This window comes from Ipomoea triloba, chromosome 6 (assembly GCF_003576645.1).
Source record: "Ipomoea triloba cultivar NCNSP0323 chromosome 6, ASM357664v1".
In the NCBI taxonomy this organism is placed as follows: domain Eukaryota; kingdom Viridiplantae; phylum Streptophyta; class Magnoliopsida; order Solanales; family Convolvulaceae; genus Ipomoea; species Ipomoea triloba.
In genome coordinates, this window is record NC_044921.1 from 22794352 (window position 1) to 22816395 (window position 22044).

The 22044-nt window shown below is 35.9% G+C and overlaps 3 protein-coding genes and 1 long non-coding RNA gene across 6 annotated transcripts; all 4 read right to left on the minus strand.

Moving 5' to 3' along the window:
• Nucleotides 1-53: 53 nt before the first annotated feature.
• Nucleotides 54-3559, minus strand: LOC116022307 (pectin acetylesterase 8-like). 3 transcript variants are annotated; one of them, XM_031262952.1, is made up of 13 exons: nt 3351-3559; nt 3019-3150; nt 2823-2905; nt 2343-2472; nt 2175-2254; nt 1938-2024; nt 1736-1860; nt 1584-1644; nt 1439-1492; nt 1282-1359; nt 864-969; nt 615-760; nt 54-488 (listed from the first exon to the last, which is right to left on the minus strand). In XM_031262952.1, exons 2-13 carry the CDS (start codon nt 3137-3139, stop codon nt 381-383), a joined length of 1179 nt encoding a protein of 392 aa, XP_031118812.1. In that variant the 5' UTR covers nt 3140-3150; nt 3351-3559; the 3' UTR covers nt 54-380. The 3 variants fall into 3 exon arrangements, with proteins under 3 accessions (XP_031118812.1, XP_031118811.1, XP_031118810.1); XM_031262951.1 differs by having other exon boundaries at nt 3019-3140; nt 3351-3558; XM_031262950.1 differs by having other exon boundaries at nt 3019-3140; nt 3260-3558.
• On the minus strand, nt 54-12059 carry LOC116022308 (pectin acetylesterase 8-like). The gene is made up of 14 exons (XM_031262954.1): nt 11907-12059; nt 11672-11793; nt 11482-11564; nt 10944-11073; nt 10776-10855; nt 10553-10639; nt 10345-10469; nt 10184-10244; nt 10039-10092; nt 9877-9954; nt 9459-9564; nt 9071-9216; nt 8905-8987; nt 54-405 (listed from the first exon to the last, which is right to left on the minus strand). Exons 2-14 carry the CDS (start codon nt 11790-11792, stop codon nt 381-383), a joined length of 1179 nt encoding a protein of 392 aa, XP_031118814.1. The 5' UTR covers nt 11793; nt 11907-12059; the 3' UTR covers nt 54-380.
• Nucleotides 6737-7617, minus strand: LOC116022309. Its single transcript, XR_004099170.1, has 2 exons — nt 7407-7617; nt 6737-7317 (listed from the first exon to the last, which is right to left on the minus strand). It is a non-coding gene; the product is annotated as an uncharacterized LOC116022309 (long non-coding RNA).
• Nucleotides 12060-16104: 4045 nt separating the features above from the next.
• Nucleotides 16105-17721, minus strand: LOC116021939 (D-inositol 3-phosphate glycosyltransferase). The gene has a single exon (XM_031262472.1). The coding sequence runs from the start codon at nt 17700-17702 to the stop codon at nt 16248-16250; it is 1455 nt and encodes a 484-aa protein (XP_031118332.1). The 5' UTR covers nt 17703-17721; the 3' UTR covers nt 16105-16247.
• Nucleotides 17722-22044: the final 4323 nt, after the last annotated feature.

Sequence of the window (22044 nt, forward strand, 5' to 3'; positions counted from 1 at the left end):
CTGTCTTGTTGGAACAATTTTCTTTATCCAAATAAATAAATACTCAATACCACTTTTCTAAAATAGTAAGGCCATTATATTATTTTTGTGCTAAAGTTGATTGGATTAAAAATTACAAATAACATTTTCCTTTCCTCTTCATTGTATCCAAATCTCCTAACTTGTAGGCAGGATACCATTGAAACAAGTACTACTCAATTACAATTATTAAGGTACAAATTTGAGGATTAGAGACAAGACACCAAGATACCTCTGCAATGGTGTGATTCCTTTATTCTGAACACTTGAGATATATCATCATCATCAACAACAACAAACACTTTCCCACATCTCCTTCTGGGAATCTTCACTACTTGGAGTAAAAGGTTCCCAAAGAAGGCTTATTCGAATACGCGATTGTGGCATGTTTTGTCACAAGGATAAGGGCAATCGATCTTCTGGAATGGGGTTCTGTCGTAGTACCAGTCTCCAACTGCGTTGGCAATGCTCTGCAGCAGATCAAAGGTTTTCGAGCAAACAGTTAATTGCATATTTGCAACTGTAGGGTGGGTGCAGACAGTGAAAGAAATTCTATGGGAAATCTAAGGAAAAAGGTTAGCTGATCTCGAGGTTACCTTGCCAGCCAACATAGGAGAGTCGTCCCTGTGCCATGTCTCCTGGACTTCGGTCTGACAGTGGGCGTAGCACGAGTTGATGAAGAATCCTCTCGACGGAGAATTGGCTACTGCACCTAATGCCTTGAGGAACTCCAGCCTGAAACCTGGAAACGACTCAAAAAGTCGAGTGTAAATTTGGTCATTCGATAAAGGAACAAAGAATGATAGTAGGGAGTTATAGCTTGATAGAGATAAGTGGTAATTAACCTTGCATTATGCCAAGCTGACTATCAGAGCATTTCAATATGTCAAGCTTGCAGCTATGCCATGTCCCGTGGGGATCAGCAACCCCGGGAACCAAGATGTTCTTTATCTGAAACTCCAACAATTCCAAGTCAGAAAGCCGAAAGAAATACCAATGAATTATTTCTTAACATAGGACTGAAACAGCGAATTGCTTAAAATATAACAGAGGAGCAATCTGCACATCAACCATATATTCCCTAGTATTCTAAGATTATCTTAGGTGAGGTTAGATATTTTGTGCAAATATATAAAAAATGATTATATTCAAGACAGATAAATAGGGGAAAATCAATCACAAATACTCGACTGGTGAAATAGTTTATCTGATAGAAAGCTGAACAAAAGAAGCATAAATGAAGAAGAACAGAAACATTTCAACCTGCCAGGAATCATAAGCTGCATTGACTAGGAACAGAGGCGTCTGAATAGTTGGTGCCATATTTTGCGGGAAAAAACACTGCAACAGCAATAAGGTGTATTGGTATTAGATGCAATATAAACCGGGGCTACTGAAGTCCAGAAATGACTGTTCTTACCAATCCCGGATTCATCTTTGATGTACACGAAGTAGGCAAATTCTTGGCTGACCCCTGAAAAACGATCCATATCAAATTCCTTTCTAACTTCCGTAATTCAATGCGGGAACCAGCTAAAAAAAATCACAGGATTGATTAAACATACATGCGTTGTAACAACATCATTGTAGAACTGTTCAATATGTGCCGCACGAGAAACATCCATCCTATGGAAAAAAAGAACCAACATTGTTAGCAGCATAGAATCATAGATAGATGTAATGGTTACAAAAACACACGTTTGATGAGAAATCTTACGCGTTAATGAAGTAACCCGCATCTGCAAGACATTTTACTTTAGTACTCGCTGGGAGGAGAGTTTTAAATTTGTCACAGTGCAATATTGAAGTCAATCCTCCCGCAGAACATCCAGAAATTATAGCCTACATCGTAACATTTTTGTTAGCTGCTACAAAAGGGATAGCGGTACTCATGTGAGAGAGCGAGAGAGAGACTGTACATTTTTTGCATTCTTCATTCCTTTGGCTAATAAGTCTTCTATAACAGCGACAAACACTCTTGCACCTCTGAAGTGAAGATTGGTTTTCTGGCAGTATAATATATTATGTCCATTAGCACCCATAAATTATCGATAGGAATCTGTAACCATCTTGAATTCTAACTCATCAAAAGAAAGACAGATTGCTAGAGGTATCATTTGGAGCAAAGCAAATGATGTATTGGCACAAATGCATACCGGGTTTACTGCCTCAACATCCCCAGTAAACGATGATCCATCACAATACCTAACCTTGATTCGGTTCCAGTTGTAGAAGTCTGAAAGTTTAGAATATGATCAATTAGGACAGGACAATATGGGCATACACCATAAGAAGAACTGTGTAGATGAAGAATGAAAAATTACCGGGATTCCTCTTGGGATGGTTACCCAGGAGCCCTGAAAAAGCAACCTGCTTTACCATTTTCGTTGAAGACCCCAATCGAGTTTCCTTACGAGCAAGGCAAGTAGTGACATTATTGCACCACGCTCCTCCCTAAAACTCGAAACGAAACATGAAAACTTCTTTTGAGTGTAAAGTGGGAAAGCCATTTGATGCATCCAGTACTTAATGAACACTGTTGTGACACATTCAAAGAACTGATCTTTTCAATATCACAATTTCTGTAAAGGAAATTTAGCTCTAATTTTCATAATCCTAATGAACAGTAAAGATTTTGAAAATGGTATATCCAAAACCAAAAGAATCCCAGAGTTCCATAGCGCTTCCAAGAAACATTAATCTAATCTGCTGCATATAGTAATTGTATAATCAATTACTCCTACTCAATCTTACAAGTCCTGAGAATGTAAAGCTATTATATTAATAAGAAAGTGAGTGTAAACCTCAAAATGGATTAACCAATTGTTAATTCCTTCTCCAGATCCTGGGTCAAAATGGTAGGCTGGTGGACTTCCATCCAGACACACTGCAAAACCATCATTGCATCAAAAGATTAAAACTTTTTCTTGAATAAATAAATAAGTTTCAAAAAAAAAATAATAAAATAAATAAATCTTTGTTAGAGAGTCTTAGTTTCACCTGCTCCTTTTGCCACAGCACTCTGAACATAAGTGATATCCACAAAGAAGCCTTCTGCTCTCAAAAGAATCATGAAAAACGCCAACCCATACACCCATTTTTGCACTCCCAAATTCTCCATTCTGCAATTTTCTAACATACCAAAGTCAATCAACCCAAGATTTTTTTTTTAAAAAAAATTAAATAGGAAGGAGAAGAGAAGAGAAGAGAAGAGAAGAGAGAGCAGAGAGTAACACATTACCTGTATTGAGTGTATTTAGTAAGCAAAACTAGTTGAACTCAAGTTGTTAATTATGAATATTATAAATTCCAGAGTTGGGATTGTGATGTACCTGGGATGGGATGGCAATAAAGACACGGAAAGCTAAAGGCTTTGGAAACCTTTTTTTTTTTTTTTTTTCGCAAAAGGCTTTGGAAACTTAGTTACACGGGTTTAGTATCCTTAGTCTAGAGGTTTCCAAGAAATGCAGCAGGATTCGAACCAGCTTTTCTGAGAAGTGACGAGGTAGAGCGAGGACAAAGTGCTTTCAACAATCACTTTTTATTAACGGAAAAAAGTATTGCATAGTGCATACTCTCGTGAAATTTAGTCCAAATTTATTAATTCATAATAAATTTTACTCCGTATTTATACTGTTGAAAAAATATATATTTTTACCACGTTATTTATATTGAACAACTTTTTTAAAATAAGTAAAATAATAATAATAATTTTTCCTAAAATTTAATTGATGAGAAAGTATCAAATGTCCTCTCTCAGAGTAACACCAAACATGTTGATTAATTGTTTCAGTAACATTACTTACATTAAATATATTTATTGAAAATATTTTTTTGAAAATTTAAATGAATGAAAAATTACCAAACACCCTATAAAGTTGATATTAATAATGAAGTAATAATACAGGTAAAAGAATGCACACGTATAGGTATAGTAGCACAACTTTATTTTTTCAAAAGATGGAAACTTTAAGGGGCAACCGACAAAATTTGTTGACTATGGAGATGGCGGATAGATAAATTCAAGCACCGATTCCTTTTTTTTTTTTTTTTTCTTTTTGTTTTTTTTTTTTTGTTTTTTTTAAGTTGAATGAAGATCAGAGCATAACAGACATGCTGGGAATCTAGGATGTCGGAGTGGTATTAGCTGGAAGCCTGTACAATCCCATTTTGAATCTTATCGTTCTACGCGTTCTGCATTCAATTTAACGAGGATTAGGATTTAGGAGGTTGATTGGTCGGATTGTATTATTACAATCACACATGGTTAATGAATTCAGTCTATTTTAAGTCACAATTAGTCAAAACATAATTATCACACTTGAAAGTTATGGTTTTGATCATTGTCAATATTTTTTTTTATTAAATCTATTATACGAGACTTGTTTAGTGTGAATTTATATTTTATGTGTGGTATGGATGCTATTTTATTGAGACTTCAAGTTGTTCACCACATATTTTTTTTACGAGAAAACACAGAGTCACTACTCAAAGTAATTCTAACTAGCAAAAAGATTACAATAAGATAAACTAAATTGTCTCAAACAAAATAATAATAATAATAATAATAATAAACAACTTTTATTTAAATTGCAATAACCGACGGTCTCAAACCAAGAAAAATAAAAGACTTTGCAATTACTTAACCAATTATACAACCAACTTTCTTAGAGTTGTGCCGTTAAATGCAACTTACCAATCATAACCAGGGCGCGGGGCACACAAGTAATTTAGAACCATGAGTAGTGAAGTGAGCTGTCAGCCACCCAGAAGAGTTGAAGACAATGGTAAGTGTATGTGTGGATCCATTCAAACACTAGTTTTGTAGGTTAGATGTTTCATTCTACATAGATAGTTGCATTTCTTAATTTCTTTTCTTATCCCCGCACTGCACGCAACAGTACAAAGCACATGCCCAACTAAATTACTAAACCATTGCAAAACTGTTGGGTTTGGGTGGAGTGTCCCAATTGGCGTTAGTAATTCTCCTATTTTCATTTCAAAAAAAAAAAATTCTCCTATTTTAATTTATACATCAATCTATCAATTAAAAGTTCAAATTAATAATAAATTTATGTATTTAATATTTTATACTATTAGAGTTTATTAACTTCAAATTATATGTATTTATATATTTAATTTCAAATTTGCTACTCCGTACTGTTCTATTTTAAACAAATTTATACATGATTTATTATACTACAAGAATATTTAAAAAAAAAATATACTTCCAACATATAGTTATGCAGTAAATAATTACAAATATCTATAAATTTCAATAATTTTTTTTTTCTTGTAAGGTTGATAGTGGGGCGTGTTGGACCCATGCATGTTATATGTGCAGTGTATTTTATAGCATTATTAAATTTCTGTTGGCCCATCTATTCTCTCTTAATTACGGTCAAAAAAAGAAAACAAACATTAGGAGACATATATAAGAAATGTCATGTGAACATCTCATCCACATTACTCTCAATAATTCCAAACCATTGTCAATTTGAGGATAAATAATATAATACATAAATGAAAAATGATGCATGTATATTCAGGACCGGTCCAAAGGTTTTGTAGGCCCCTGGGCGAAATTTAAAAAAGGACCCCTATATAATGTTACAAAAATCCCGCCTAGGCGCCAATTAATCCCCGCCTAGGCGCTAGGTGTTGGTAGACCGCCTAGCGTATTACCTTAAATAGTGGTCTAGGCGCCTGGCTGGTTAGGCGACCGCTTAAGCGTTGACCGCCTAGGCCGCTTAAGCGCTAACCGCCTAGGCCTTATAGGCCACCTAGTTGACCAATTAACTATTGTTCTTCTTTTTAATGGGTTATTTCACTCAAAACAGCATCGTTTTGAGCGAAATAACTCTAAATTGTACAAACTCTAGATATGTTTTAGGTTAATATTCAATATTTTAGTATTAACTATTAAAGTATTATATAATGTATAATTATTAGTCTTTAAAAAATTAAAAGTACTTATATAAATTTTAAAAAAATAAAAAAACAAATACACGGGTGCCTATGCGCCAATTAATTCCCGCCTAGGCATCCTAGGCGCTAAGCGCTCCCCGAGCGCCCGAGGAGCACCTAGCAATTTTTTCAACCATGCCCCTATATGAAGAATTTGTTTTCGGATGATCAATTTGTTTACTTCTTTTTTCTTTTTTCACTTCCGGATGAATATTTTTTAGGCGATATTGTATAAAAAAAATTATTATAAATTCGATCTTAACAAAAAAAAAAGGAACAAAAGTAGCTGGCACTTATATGAATCAATCAATCCGAATAAATCAATCGAAAATCTTTAAGTATTTGAGTGGTTGGTGTGGCGTAGGCCCGACCGGCGACCCTTATACTCCTGGGCGGTTGGGCGGCGTAAGCGGTGGGTGTGGGTGTATATAGGTCCGGTGAGACACAACGTGAGTGCACACAGTTTACTACACAAATGCACACAGCCTAGAGTATGTGCACTTATCCCAACATGAGTACACACAGTTTAAGGTGTGTGCATTCATAAAGTAAACTGTGTGCACTCACGTTGTGTCTCACCATCTCACGGGAAGATGTTGTCTCACATGAAGTCAACCCATAATACTCCATATATCTTATGGCTTATGGCCCCCTATAGTGATGGGTCCTGGGCAGGCGCCCACCCTGAACCCCCTCAGGGCCGGCCCTGTGTATATTATCCCATACAGTGCCTGGACTACATCAAGATACATTTACAGTATAGTACAGTACTCTGTCATATATATATATTTTTGTTTTTTTATTGGCAGAGTCCTATATCAATTGTAATAAGTAATAAACGAGAAGACAAGCTAGTTTCATGTACAAGGTTCGCTGCATTTGAGTAGTTAGTAGTTTATCAACTTATATAAACTTTGGTGGATCCTTATTAGAAAAATAATAGGTGCCAGATTTTACTATGATGCCTCTGGAGTGCCATTTTGGTGAGTCACGGACACGATAGGCCACGGTAGCCATGTTGCATCCACGGCCGCTGGCCGGTTCAGTACTGCTAGGGGTGCCTCTCCCGGTTTCCGAACTGCAGCATATAAAGTGTGTAATATTCTTTGAGAATAGAGGATCCAGGACACCCGAGAACATTACACACTTTATATACCGCAATTCAGCAACCGGGGAAGGCACCCCTAGTAGTACTTAATTTCATTTGCCCGCCTCTGTCTGGCCACCGCTTGGTTAAATGCAAGAATATTGATAAATGAGGTCATTTTTTATCATACAAGGAAAGTGCACGCACAACGCACGCATGACGCACGCACAGTGCACGCAAAACACCTACACAACAACGTAATATTATTATTTAGTAAGGAGTACTCTACCAATTTCATGTACTTATATTTAACAATTGAAAAGTATATGTATACCTTTTAAAGCTCATACCATCAAGTGAAGACTAGAGTGGATACTCCACACAGACAACGGCGATGCCTCTCGATCTCCACAGCATGCAAAGAACCAGTAATGGCGATTGGATCATTTGAGAAATCTGAGTAGCTACATATATATATACCCTTTTGAGTTTTTTTTTTTCTTTTCTTTTTATCATCACAAACGAAATGGACAAATTGGTGATAAATTGATCATAATTATGATGATGATGAGGTTCTTGAACCATGCAAACAAGTATCCCTATATATAGTCAGCTGAGGTTTGTTGAATGAGGTAGCAGAGAGCCAAGAGTGGAAATTGCGTAGCTTATCCTACCACTCTATTGATGCAGTGGTGGTGGTGGTTTGTAGTGTTAAAACTCTATCAAATATGGAAGAATAACAAAAACATTTGTAATTTTATGTAACATTTGTATGTATTTTGAGCTAATTTGGACAGATGATCTTTTAATCTGTTTTGCACTGTTAAATGTTTTAAAACTGATTTTTGAATCATAATTTAATTAGTTAGATTAAATATTTAATCATTAAAGTATATTGGGCTTCACTTTTAGTATCCTTGGTTGAGGTATTAAATTATGGTAGATATATTAAATGTAGTGGGAGAATAATCATATCCATTTTTGTTATTTGCATAGTTAAAAGTTATTTCTCCTAAATTTAATTTGTTTAATTTTATCTTTTCTTATATAATCTATTACTCACCAAAGTGGCTAGATTAAATGACAATTTGGTAAGATAACTAAGGTACTAAGCGTAGTGCACTAAATGAATTGAAAATGAATGTTTTACTTTCTTGTGGCTTTTAGGTCACATGATCCCGAAAATGTTGAAAAAGAGTAAAATCATCTTTTTTTTTCTTTTTGTTTTTGGATTATAATGGTTGAAAAATGTATGTGTACGAATTGTATTAACAAGTATGTTGATCATTTCAATATAATGGTCCATCGATCTCGATCCCCTTCCATCCTACAACACCATTATCATTGATTCAAGGACGACAGTCACACACGTCCCGTTAAATGTGTTCGATTGTATGAAATCGTAGTTGATGAAATAGATCCGGGAATTCTGATAGATCATATGATCCTCAGTTCTAGACTTTTTGAAACTCGACAACAAGTGTAAAAATTAAAAGTGTCAAAAATTGTCCCACATTTCGTGGGAGGTGATGTAGAGTTGTCAACTCATAATAAATTATTCGAACAAATAAAAAAAGGCCATCTCTTATTCCAACTAATATGCAAGGATGGTACATCCATCTTCGACTGTTAGATTTGATATGGAAGAGAATGTCGTCACCTTCAAGCCTGTTGATTGCTCCAAATTTTAAGCATTTCAATTTGTTATGTGTTTTGGACTATAGTAGTCGTTATTCGTTAATTCAATATGTTTTATAACATCATTTTAATTAAGAGGTGTAATGATATATTAATTAATTAAGAATGGTTATTCGAATACGCGGTTGTGGCATGTTTTGTCACAAGGATAAGGGCAATCGATCTTCTGGAATGGGCTTCGGTCATAGTACCAGTCTCCAACTGCGTTGGCAATGCTCTGCAAACAGTTAATTGCAATTATAGGGTGCAAGAAATTCGATGGGAAATCTAAGGAAAAAGGTTAGCTGATGTCGAGGTTACCTTGCCATCCAACATTGGAGAGTCGTCCCTGAGCCATGTCTCCTGGACTCCGGTCTGACAGTGGGCGTAGCAGGAGTTGATGAAGAATCCTGTCGATGGAGAATTGGCTACTGCACCTAATGCCTTCAGGAACTCCAGCCTGAAACCTGGAAACCACTCAAAAAGTCGAGTGTAAAATTGGTCATTCGAAATAATGATAGTACGAGTTAGCTTGATAGAGATGTGAGCATAAATATAATATGTCCAGTCCAACTATCAGCTTAGGTTTTTAGTTGAGATGGAACACATGCTTTAATTTGGTATCGCATAAATATAACATATGCAATCCAACTATCAGCTTAGGCTTTTAGTTGAGATGAAACACATGCTTTAATTAGAGATAAGTAACCTTGCATTATGCCAAGCTGACTATCAGAGCATTTCAATATGTCAAGCTTGCAGCTATGCCATGTCCCCTGGGGATCAGCAACCCCGGGAGCCAAGATGTTCTTTATCTGAAACTCCAACAATTCCAAGTCAGAAAGCCGAAAGAAATACCAATGAATTATTTCTTAACATAGGACTGAAACAGCGAATTGCTTAACATATAACAGAGGAGCAATCTGCACATCGACCACATATTCCCTAGTATTCTAAGATTATCTACTAAAAAATGATTATATTCAAGACAGATTCTTTCAAAAAAAAAATATTCAAGACAGATAAATAGGGAAAAATCTATCACAAATACTCAACTAGTGAAATAGTTTATGTGATAGAAAGCTGAACAAAAGAAGCATAAATGAAAAAGAACAGAAAAATTCGACCTGCCAGTAATCATAAGCTGCATTGACTAGGAACAGAGGCGTCTGAAGAGTTGGTGCCATATTTTGTGGGAAAAAACACTGAAACAGCAACACAACAAGGTGTATTGGTATTAGATGCGCTACAAACCGGGGCTAATGAAGTCCAGAAATGACTGCTCTTACCAACCCCGGATTCATCTTTGATGTACACGAAGTAGGCAAATTCTTGGCTGACCCCTGAAAAAGGATACATATCAAATTCTTTTCTAACTTGCGTAATTCAATGTGGGAACCAGCTAAATAAAATCACAGAAATGATTAAACATACATGTGTTGTAACAACATCATTGTAAAACTGTTCAATATGTGCCGCATGAGAAACATCCATCCTATGAAAAAAAAAAAAAAAGAACCGACATCATTAGCAGCATAGAATCATAGATAGATGTAATGGTTACAAAAACACACATGTTTGATAAGAAATCTTACGCGTTAATGAAGTAACCCGCATCTGCAAGACATTTTACTTTAGTACTAGCTGGGAGGAGAGTTTTAAATTTGTCACAATGCAATATTGAAGTCAATCCTCCGGCAGAACATCCAGAAATAATAGCCTACATCGTAAAATTTTTGTTAGCTGATACAAATGAGATGGCTGTGCTCATGTGAGAGTGAGCGAGCGAGCGAGAGACTGTACATTTTTTGCATTGTTCATTCCTTTGGCTAATAAGTCTTCTATAACAGCGACAAACACTCTTGCACCTCTGAAGTGAAGATTGGTTTTCTGGCAGTATAATATATTATGTCCATTAGCACCCATAAATTATCGGTAGGAATCTGTAACCATCTTGAATTCTAACTTTTCAAAAGAAAGACAATTGCTCGAGCAAAGCAAATGATCTATTGGCACAAATGCATACCGGGTTTACTGCCTCAACATCCCCAGTAAACGATGATCCATCACAATACCTAACCTTGATTCGGTTCCAGTTGTAGAAGTCTGAAAATTTAGAATATGATCAATTAGGACAATACGGGCATACACCATAAGAAGAAGCGTGTAGATCAGATGAAGAATGAAAAATTACCGGGATTCCTCTTGGGATGGCTACCCAGGAGCCCTCCAAAAGAAAATTGCTTTACCATTTTGGTTGAAGACCCCAATCGAGTTTCCTTACGAGCAAGGCAAGTAGTGACATTATTGCACCACGCTCCTCCCTAAACTCGAAACCAAACAGGAAAACTTCTTTTTGAGTGTAAAGTGGGAAAGCCATTCGAGGCATCCATCCAGTACTTAATCAACACTGTTGTGACACATTCAAAGAACTGAACAAGCTAATAAGTTCTTTGTTTAATTTCTCTCTTATCAATGCCTAATCTTTTCAACATCACAATTTCTGTAAAGGAAATTTAGCTCTAATTTTCACAATCCTAATGAACAGTAAAGATTTTGAAAATGGTATATCCAAAACCAAAAGAATCCCAGAGTTCCATAGCACTTAATTGCAAGAAACTCTAATCTAATCGGCATATAGTAATTGAATGATCAATTACTCCTACTCAATCTTACAAGTCCTGAGAATATGAGTGTAAAGCTATTATATTAATAAGAAAGTGAGTGTAAACCTCAAAATGGATTAACCAATTGTTAATTCCTTCTCCAGATCCTGGGTCAAAATGGTAGGCTGGTGGACTTCCATCCAGACATACTGCAAAACCATCATTGCATCAAAAGATCAAAACTTTTTCTTGAATAAATAAATAAGTTTCAAAAACAATAATAAAATAAATAAATAAATCTTTGTTTGATTTTCACCTGCTCCTTTTGCCACAGCACTCTGAACATAAGTGATATCCACAAAGTACCCTTCTGCTCTCAAAAGAATCATGAAAAACGCCAACCCATACACCCATTTTTGCACTCCCAAATTCTCCATTCTGCAATTTTCTAACATACCAAAGTCAATCAACCCAAGATTTTTTTTGTTAAAAAAAAAAATTCAATAGGAAGGAGAAGAGAAGAGGAGAGAGAGCAGAGAGTAACACATTACCTGTATTTAGTAAGCAAAACTAGTTGAACTCAAGTTGTTAATTATGAATTCCAGAGTTGGGATTGTGATGCACCTGGGATGGCAAGAAAGACACGGAAAGCTAAAGGCTTTGGGGAAATCTTTTTTTTTTTTTTGGCAAAAGGTTTGGAAACTTTTTCTTGAAAACATAGTTACACGGGTTTAGTATCCTTAGTCTTGGAGGTTTCCAAGAAATGCAGCAGGATACCAACCAGCTTTTCTGAGAAGTGACGAGGTAGAGGTAGGACAAACTGCTTTCAACAATCACTTTTTATTATCGAAAAAAAAAAAAAAAAAAAAAAAAAAAAAAAAAAAAGAGGATTGCATTTGCATACTCTCCTGAAATTTACTCCAAATTTATTCATTCATAAAAATATTACAACGTATTTATACTGTTGAAAAAAAAAATATTTTTACCACGTTATTCATATTGAACACATTTTTAAAAATAAGTAAAGTAACACCAAACATCCTCTCACAGAGTCAAAGTAACACCAAACATGCTGATTTATTTTTCCAGTAACATTATTTATCTCAAATATATTTATTGAAAATATTTTAAAAAAAATTTAAATGAATGGAAAATTACCAAACACCCTATAAAGTTAATATTAATAATGAAGTAATAATACAGGTAAAAGAATGCACACGTATAGGTATAGTAGCACAACTTTATTCTTTCAAAAGATGGAAACTTTAAGGGGCAACTGACAAAATTTGTTTAGTTTTTGGAGATGGCGGATAGATAAATTCAAGCACCGATTCGGGTTTTTTTTTTTTTTTTTTTTTTTTTAAAGTTGAATGAAGATCAGAGCATAACAGACATGCTGGAACTCAATGGGGTAGTTCAAGTGGCAAGTGAGCTCTCTTTGTGGGGAGGAATTTCGGGAGAACCCGGGTTCAATTCCCACAAGTGACGATTCCCCCTGGGCCAACTCCCGTGCCTCCCGGAGCGAACATGGGTGGACCCTGGACCGTTACACGGATAAAAAAAAAGAATAACAGACATGCTGGGAATCTAGGATGTTGGAGTGGTATTAGCTGGAAGCCTGTACAATCCCATTTTAAATCTTATTAGGATTTAGGAGGTTGGTTGGATTGTAGTATTACAATCACACATGGTTAATGAATTTAGTCTATTTTAAGCGACAACTAGTTAAATCATAATTATCACACTTGAAAATTATAAGATTGATCATTGTCAATAATTCTTTTTATTAAATCTATTGTACGAGACCTGCTTAGTGCGAGTTTATATTTTATGAGGAGTATACATATGCTATTTTATTGAGACTTCAAGTTGTTCACCACATATTTTTTTTTACAAGAAAACAAGAAGCCAGTACTCGAAATAGCTCCAACTAGCAAAAGATTAAAACGTGATAAACTTACTTAAATTGCAATAATTAAGTGTCTCAAACAAAATAATAATAATAATAATACTAATAATAATAATAATAATAAACAATTTTTATTTAAATTGTAATAATTGATTGTCTCAAATAAAAAAAATAAAAATTTTGTAATTACTTAATCATTTGTGTAACCAACTCTTATCCCCGCACTGCACGCAACAGTACGAAGCACATGCCCAACTAAATTACTAAACCATGCATAACAGTTGGGTTTGGGTGGAGTGTCCCAACTGGCGTTATTACTTCTATTTTAATTTATACATCAATCTATCAATTCAAAGTTCAAATTAATAATAAATTTATGTATTTAATATTTTATACTATTAGAGTTTATTAACTTCAAATTATATGTATTTATATATTTAGTTTCAAATTTGCTACTCCGTACTATTCTATTTTAAACAAATTTATACATGATTTATTATACTACAAGAAATTTAATTGGGCAATTCATTGAATTGAAATTTAATTACAGGCAAATTACCCCCAACCAAATGAGTCCTAAGTGTCCATTACTAGTACTATCACAGTAGGCCGGTAGGACGTGTCAACCCCGTCAAGGTTTGTTGACTTGGCAAATCGATCTGTTATATATACTTTTTTTTTTTTCTGTGGCAATAAGTCAATAACGATATAAGAAATAACATTTATTGAAACAATTATATATTTTGAATTACAATTTCATATATATATATATATATATATATATATATATATATATATATATATATTTTAGGGTGGCGGTATCCACTGTAGTCCTCAGCTTGACCCTATGCCCTTGGCAACAAGGGTGTCTGTTAAATATGCTACTGATGAGCTTATAAGGTATACATGCATTTACGTGAAATTGGCAGAGTACTATACGTTAGTGACCAATTTGTTTCGACCAGTGACTGTTTACTATGACCATTAGACACATGGAAGGCATGAGATAAAATTATTGTTTGTGAAACAGGTTAATACTATACCTTTAGCACTCACCCGCACAATTTCTCATTACTGAGAGTAGTGTGAATGAGAGTAATACTATGCCTTTAGCACTCACCCGCACAATTATTACTTTAGCCAGAGACAATGGGAAATTATGCGAGTGAGGGCTAAAGGCATAGTATTAACGGCTAAAGGTATAGTATTAGCGTAACCTAAAATGCGAGTTTCTCAAACAATAATTTTATTCCATGTATTCCGTTGGTCTAATGACCATAGTAGAGAGTCAGTGGTTGAAACAAATTAAATTCATACCATCCACTTCATCTGGTCAGAAACGTATAGTACTCTGCCAATTTCATTAAATATTAATTATTTGAAGTTGGGCTTGCCTTGTTCAGAATTTTGATTGGTCTGAATGGTGTGGACTTTTGCAATTGAATTGATTGGGCCATACGGACCAATTTGGGTCTTGGATCATGAGTATTTTTGGCCCATCAGAAACCAATTGGGTTTGGTTGCTGAACCAGAAATTTCTTCTTTGGGCTGATGGACCCTCCTCCTCCTCCTGCTCCTTGGTACGATTGTTATGCCATGGACTCGGGTCCACCTTGTAAGGTGCAAGGTGGACCCTGGTCCATATTCACAATTTTAAAACTCTATGTTTACAGTTTTGAACTCTATACGGAAGAGAATGGAATCACCTTCAACCTTGTTGATTGCTCCAAATTTTAAGCATTTCAATTCGTTATAGTAGTTGTTAATTCAATAAGTTTTATAACACCATTTTAATTAAGAGGAGTAATGCTATTCTATTATTATTGTACTGATGTTATAAATTAACGCATAAGTAAGTGAAATAATAGGAAAATAAGTTTATTCTCTTGAAACTTTTTTTTCCCTATATAATAGTGTAAACATTAAAGAATAGAATTTGTATATTTATATATTAAACTTTTAAGAAATCAGGTTACAATAAGTATTAATAAAGTGCGGGTAAAATCCGTTTTGAACGTTGTGCGAAAGGGTCTTAAACCTCAAAGATTTTAAGAGAACTTCCAATAATTATTCAAGATGAACCATGCCACAATTGTGTCCATGTTCATGATTATATCATATCTTTGAATTTAGTTACAATTATTTAAATTCAAATATAATATGATTTATTCAAATTATCTCCTATCATCACTCAATTGGCTATAAGATCATAATTGGGGCTTGATTAATTAGATAATTCAACAACCCAAATCTAAGCTTATTTAGGCCAATCAAATCAACTCAATTATTTTAATCCAATACATTATCATGGCCCAAATAATTAATTGACCTAATAACTAATCCCGAAATATGACCGAATAATAATTTTTTAATCTGCTTGTTATTTTCAAAATTTGCATGTCTACAAATATATTTATATTTTTCTATATGGGCCAGCGTTTCCGACGGTACAGACAACAACGACCCCTCTTTCTATGGCATGAAACGTGTCTAGGGTAATAATGTTTATTGAGAAATCCAGTTTGAGTACACTACCTCTGAACATGTATAATCAAATAAAACATGATCAAAATTTGAAAAGACGGTCAATTTTTTAGAAAAAAAAAATTAATGTTTTCTAGTTATGGATCTTAGAGCAACCTCATTAGGGCGGAGTTGGTGGTTTTTTGTAGTAAAAAAAAAATTAAGAGATGGTTTTTTAACAAATGGGAGGTGAAATTTTTTGTGATTTTTCTCGCAAAATCAAAACTTGTATGGAGTCCACTGATCATGTGTGTCTATATGACAATATTTTGAGTGAATGGTAATACTTTATAGTTTTGTGTACTAATTCCGGTACGTGACACACATCACCAAACTCAATTTTACTAATAATTACAAGAAAAAAAATCTTAAGTTTGACCCCTAAATTGTTACTGATTATGCAATTCCGATCCATCATTGAAATCAAAGGAAAATGAAAAGAATATAAAGAAAGAATTATCTAAGGATAGTTACAAAATGTCTCATTCTTGATACAAATAAACAATCTCTCATAAGCCAAAGCCATTTTAGTCGCAGTGAACATGGAAGCTGCATATTCCTTGCACGCCTTTCCTCTCCTCGCTAGCCTCGCCGGACCTTCAGCCACCGCCGTTTCCAGCGCCTCAACCAACGACTCCACATTCGGAGAAAACATGAACCCAAACTCATCTTCAACCACGATTGTACCTTTGATGCTAGGAAACCTCGACGCCATTACCGGTTTTCCGCTCATCATGGCCTCCATTAGCGTAAGATCGAGCCCCTGTGGCCGGAGCGTGGGGTTCACGAAGATATCGATTCCGTTGTAGAATGCGCGGAGCTCCGATGGGTGCATTGAGCCTAGCACGACCACCTGCGGTTCCAATTCTTTGTATCTCTGTTCCCACGGCCCTGAACCTGCGACGACGAGGTATATGTTGGGGTGTTTTTGGATTAGTTTGGAGAAGGCTTCGTAAAGGATGGGGTGGCCTTTGTCTTTGACTAGTCTCCCGGCGATTCCGAGGACTAAATGGGGATCTTTTGGGAGTCCGATCTTGGAGCGGAATTCGCTGGATAGCGTTGGATCGTAACGGAAATCGTGCTCGTTGACTCCGTTGACGATGACGTGGACTCGTTTGGTCGGGATTTGGTACACGTCACGGAGGATTTCGCCGCAGCTGTCGCTGATGGCTATATGGTGGGCGTAGTTGTTGAAGAAACGGATTTCGGTTAGGACTTTGGGGATCATGGTTTGGAGGGAGCGGTTAAAAGCAGGGGAGATTGGTTCGTTTTGGCGGCGGGTTAAGTCTTGGAAAATGGCGGATTGGACGCTCTCTAAGGCGATTCCGTGCCACGACACGGCGAGATTGGGGATGCCGCGGGCTAGGTGGTGGGGCAACGCCACGCTCTCCGAGTGGATTACGTCGAACGCGGATTTCCGGTTCTCGGCTTCGAACTGTTCCCACGCTTTGTTGTAGCGCCACCGCCCCGGTTCCCCGTCGTGCCAGTGAATCACCGGAGCAGGGCCGCCGTTCTCTCCCGGCGCGGCGGGTTCCGGCGGGGGAGAAGTGAAGACGTGCACCTCGTGGCCGCGGCGGGCGAGCGCCGTATGCAGCGTGTGAGCGTGACGCTCCATGCCGCCCGGCGTGGCACTGGTCGGCCATTTCCTAGAGAAAACCGCGATCTTGAGCGCCTTCAACGGGGGTTTCCCGCCGGAGAATTCTAGGCGGTTCCAAGAGAACTCAACGCGGCGGAGATCGCCGGACCAAGGCGGGGTTTTGGAAGAGGAGCTGCCGGTGCATAGGGAGATGGTGGGGGTGTGGAGGAGGAAAAGCGCCGGGACGGTGAAAAGGACGACGAAGAAAAGGGTGGTGGAAAGGCCGGAATGTAAAGAGAGAAGCGGTTTCTTGGCGGGCTTTGCATTGTTAAAGGCCATTGTATTGTTTGTCACAAAACAAAACAATTCAGTTTCATAATAGTACAAAGGTGATAATATATTTTGTTCAAAGTTGAAAAGCTACGGAAAGTGGGGGAAATTAGGCACGCACTGAAGCAAACTGCGACGCTTTTAGTGCGTTTCCCACGCTTCTTTGAACAATACACTGAACACTTTGGCGTGAGCTTTCCATACAATTTAGTCTCTCTCAAGATATAATTAATATAATGTGACTTTAACTCAACCATGCTAATGCTAATGCTACCTCATTATTCTCATTCCATATCATCATGTAACCAAAAATAAAGATAATATTACTTATACTAAATTGCTTAATTTGCATTACATATAAGTTTTTGGTTTAATTAAACCGTCAATAGATATAAAATTTTGTAACTCCAAAATTAGTTACATATGAGAGCGCCTGATTGGACAATTGATTTGTTTATTATAAGGTTTCAAGTTCAACTCATCACTAGAGCTGTCTATAATTTTCCATAAATCAAAGATATTGTGCGTATAATATTTTTTTTTTCAAAAAATAATTTTAAAGTGAAAATTCATTTTAATTAAATTAGTTAGATTTGATTGAGAGTTTGAAAGAATTGGAATGAATGGAGGTAGAGTAGCATATGATTAAAAGTCAACGTACGTAACCATTAAGGTTGGCGAAGCAGGCGCGTTTGAATGTGGGGGTGGCGTCCTGGACTTGCATGGAGTCCACATGCATATATGTATCAAAAAATTTATTTTTGTACAATTCGTTATATACTGCATGCGGCCATGCATTGTCTTAATTTGCAGCTGCCCTTTGCTTTCACTTTAATTCAGCACTATGTCTCTCCCTAATTTTAAGAAATTTAATTTAAATCTCCTTAATTTTAATATGTTTTTAAATTTAAAAAGGTTTGAACAAATATGTACACTACTTGATTAATTTTAACCTGACAAAGAATGAGTTGGGAGATTTTGGTGCTAGAGCAACTATATATTAGATGGTATATATGAAGATCAGAAGCACTTATATATAATATAGTGTGAGCATGGAAACACGCTTTAGTTGACAATTAATAGTATACCTTTGACATCCACTCAAACCCTTGGAAGTTAAGGGAAAAAATTATTGTTTGCGAAACTCGCATTCCAAATTATTATTTTAATTAGAGGCAATGGGAAGTTGTGCAAATGAGTACCAAATTAAAGTTATAGTATTAATTGTTAACTACTCGGTACAATTTCGCATTGTCTTTCATAAAAGTAATAATTTGAAATGTGGATTTGAAGAAACAATAATTTTATCCCATGCCATCCAAGAGTCTAATGACCATATACAAGAATGAAAGAAGATGGTTGACATCACACCACACAGAAAAACACTACAATGAATATCTTCATATTGCATATTCTCTTTAATTGAGATTGGCAGTGATGATGTTGAAATGCTCAGACCAAAGAAGTACATATCCCTATATATAGTTAGCTGAAGTGATCAAAGTGAATAAGTTTTGTTGAATCAGCTAAGAGATCAGATGACCACAAGAGTATCCACCGAAACTCGGAATTTGCTTATCCCAACACTCCATTCATCTGATCTCAATGACGGAGCTGCCATGAGGGCAGTGGGGTAGCTTCCACGGCTCAAAATTAGGCAGCCTCAAAACGACGTTGTTTTGTGTTGTTATATATATATATATATATATATATATATATATATATATATATATATATTAAATTTCATTTGTCCGCCTCTGTTTAGCCATGGTTAAATGCAAAAATATTGATACATGGGGTCGTTTATTTATCATACAAATAAAGTGCACGTACAACGCACGCACGACGCACGCACAGTGTACGCAAAACACCGACATTATCAAATTTATTGTATTAAGATAACTAGTTTTCTTATGATAGTAGGGGTCGACGGCATGGACACCCCTACAGGTTTTTCATTTCTAGAAAGCCTATTATGCATGCTATCTGCTTCATTGGAAAATAAGGAGAGATTTTTTGTTTTAATAAAGAAGTGGGATCAAGGAAATCCCACTACCAGGTAAGAAGAAGACCAAATTAAACAAGCTAGCAGATGGCCAAGAGGGATCCACCCAAACTTGATAGGGAATTGCTTATCATAAATGGAAGAAAGACAAAAGGATTTGTAATTTTATGTAACAATATCACATGCATTTTTATCATTTGCAGTAAGAATTCTTATCATTTCAAAATGTGAACTTTTTTTTTTATATATAAATTATAATCTTATCATTAATGAAAGAAGGATTTGTAATTTTATATAACAATATTACATGCATACATAAGCTTTTGTTGAATAAGAAGGCCAAGGCGCCCGGGGCCATGAGGGTATCCACGTACCCGAACTCGGAAATAATGAGCGACATATAACCGCGCAACAATGTCTAGATTGTTATAACTTCTTTTTTTTTTCCATTCTCTCCGTGAAGCAGTTCAACCTTTGTTATTCAAGTGTAATCGATCTCTGCAATATGTTATTTCCCCTCTTCATCATCTCCATGGTCATGAATAAAATCTCTCTCCTCTGCTTTTCCCTTCATCATGCATAAACACTCTTAACTCATAGCTTAGCTCTTAATTTACGGCAAGCTACTTTCTGAATTATGTACGTGCCTATAAATAAATTAATATTTATTTGTTTATAGTTAATAAATTATGTGATTTTAATTTATTTACATACAAATAAGTTATTAACTGAAAATACATAATATATTAATTGCAGAATGTAGACAAATGCATGATAAACTATGGTCCATGATAATGATGATATATCAATTGATTGTTGTCACAGGTTCCTTAATTCACAAATGTTCATTAAATTAGAGGTACTAGCTGGATGACAAAGAAATCAACTAATCATATAGAGCCCTTCTATTATAGAAGTAGTTGTCTATATTATGCGTGCATTGTGTGTGCAGTGCATGCTCGTGCGTTTTGTGTGCGTTATATATAAAATCTTCAATTAGTTGAACACCAAAACTTGTAACATTGCCGGAGACAATGTGGAGAAAACAACACTAACAACACAAACCATTATCTCTGCTACACGTTTTAACATATGGAATTAGCAACCAAATCAGTTGCTTGCTTAATGCAAAAGCTAAGGCAGAGTTTTCAAACCTCTTATCCATCCGGCTGTTGCGCTTTGTTAAACGTAGCTCATTTAACATTTAGCATTAGATTAAATATTAAATACTTACAAATCTTTATTGTCATTCTTCCATTAATGATAAGATAAAAGTTTGTATTAAAAAAAAAAAAAACAAAACAAAACAAAACAAATAAGCTCACATTTTGAAATGATAAGAATTCTTACTGCAAATGATAAAATTTTAGAGTTATTTTCACTTTTGATCCCACGAGTATGGGATCATTTCCACTTTGGTCTCTAACTATTAAAATTTTCAGATTTGGTCCCACGACTTTTAAATTCCTACCACATTTGATCCCACGACTTTTAAATCCTTACCACATTTGGTCCTTCCGATCAAAACTCCGATCACCGGTGGCTATCTTTTCGGCGAATGAATTAAGTTAAGGGCAAAATTGTCATTTCATTTTTTTTATTAAAAAGAAAAAAACACCTCCAACCCTTCTGCAGCCATCTTCCCCCAAACCCAGTTAGCAATTCCATAGCCAACTCAAGCCCTGATTTCATGGCGCAAATCAAATTCATCATTTTCTTCATATTCAAATGGCAATTGTAAACAAGGGAACATAACTTGGATCGAAGAAAATGGCGACTCTGCAGAAATTCAAGTTGTTAGCAGCCCAATGTGCAATCGCGGAAGCCCGACGACCAGCCCGGTAATCCACCTCCGCCGTCGGAAGACGCTTCGCATGCTGCTCAGCCGCGGTGGCAGCGGGCGCCGGTATAACGGCTCGCCAGATCAGCTTGACGACTATAGCGATTCGCAATGGGAGGGAAGGAGTTGGTGGTTAGCCATAAGCTGAAGGATTTGTTTGTATCGTCTCCGCCGACCGCCGTCCACCGATGAAAAGTCGTCCGGAAGATGGCTACAGAACTCAGAAGGTTGGGGAAGATGCAGCAAGGTTGGGGTTTTCTTTTTATTTATTTATTTTTATAAATAAAAAATGAAATGACAATTTTGCCCTTAACTTAATTCATCCCGGAAAAATAGCCATCGGCGACCGGAATTTTGATCGAAATGACAAATGTGGTAAAAATTTAAAAGTCGTGGGACTAAATTTGAAAATTTTAATAGTCATGGATCAAAAGTGGAAATGATCATATACTCGTGGGACCAAAGTGAAAATAACTCTAAAATTTTATATAATAATGTTACCTAAA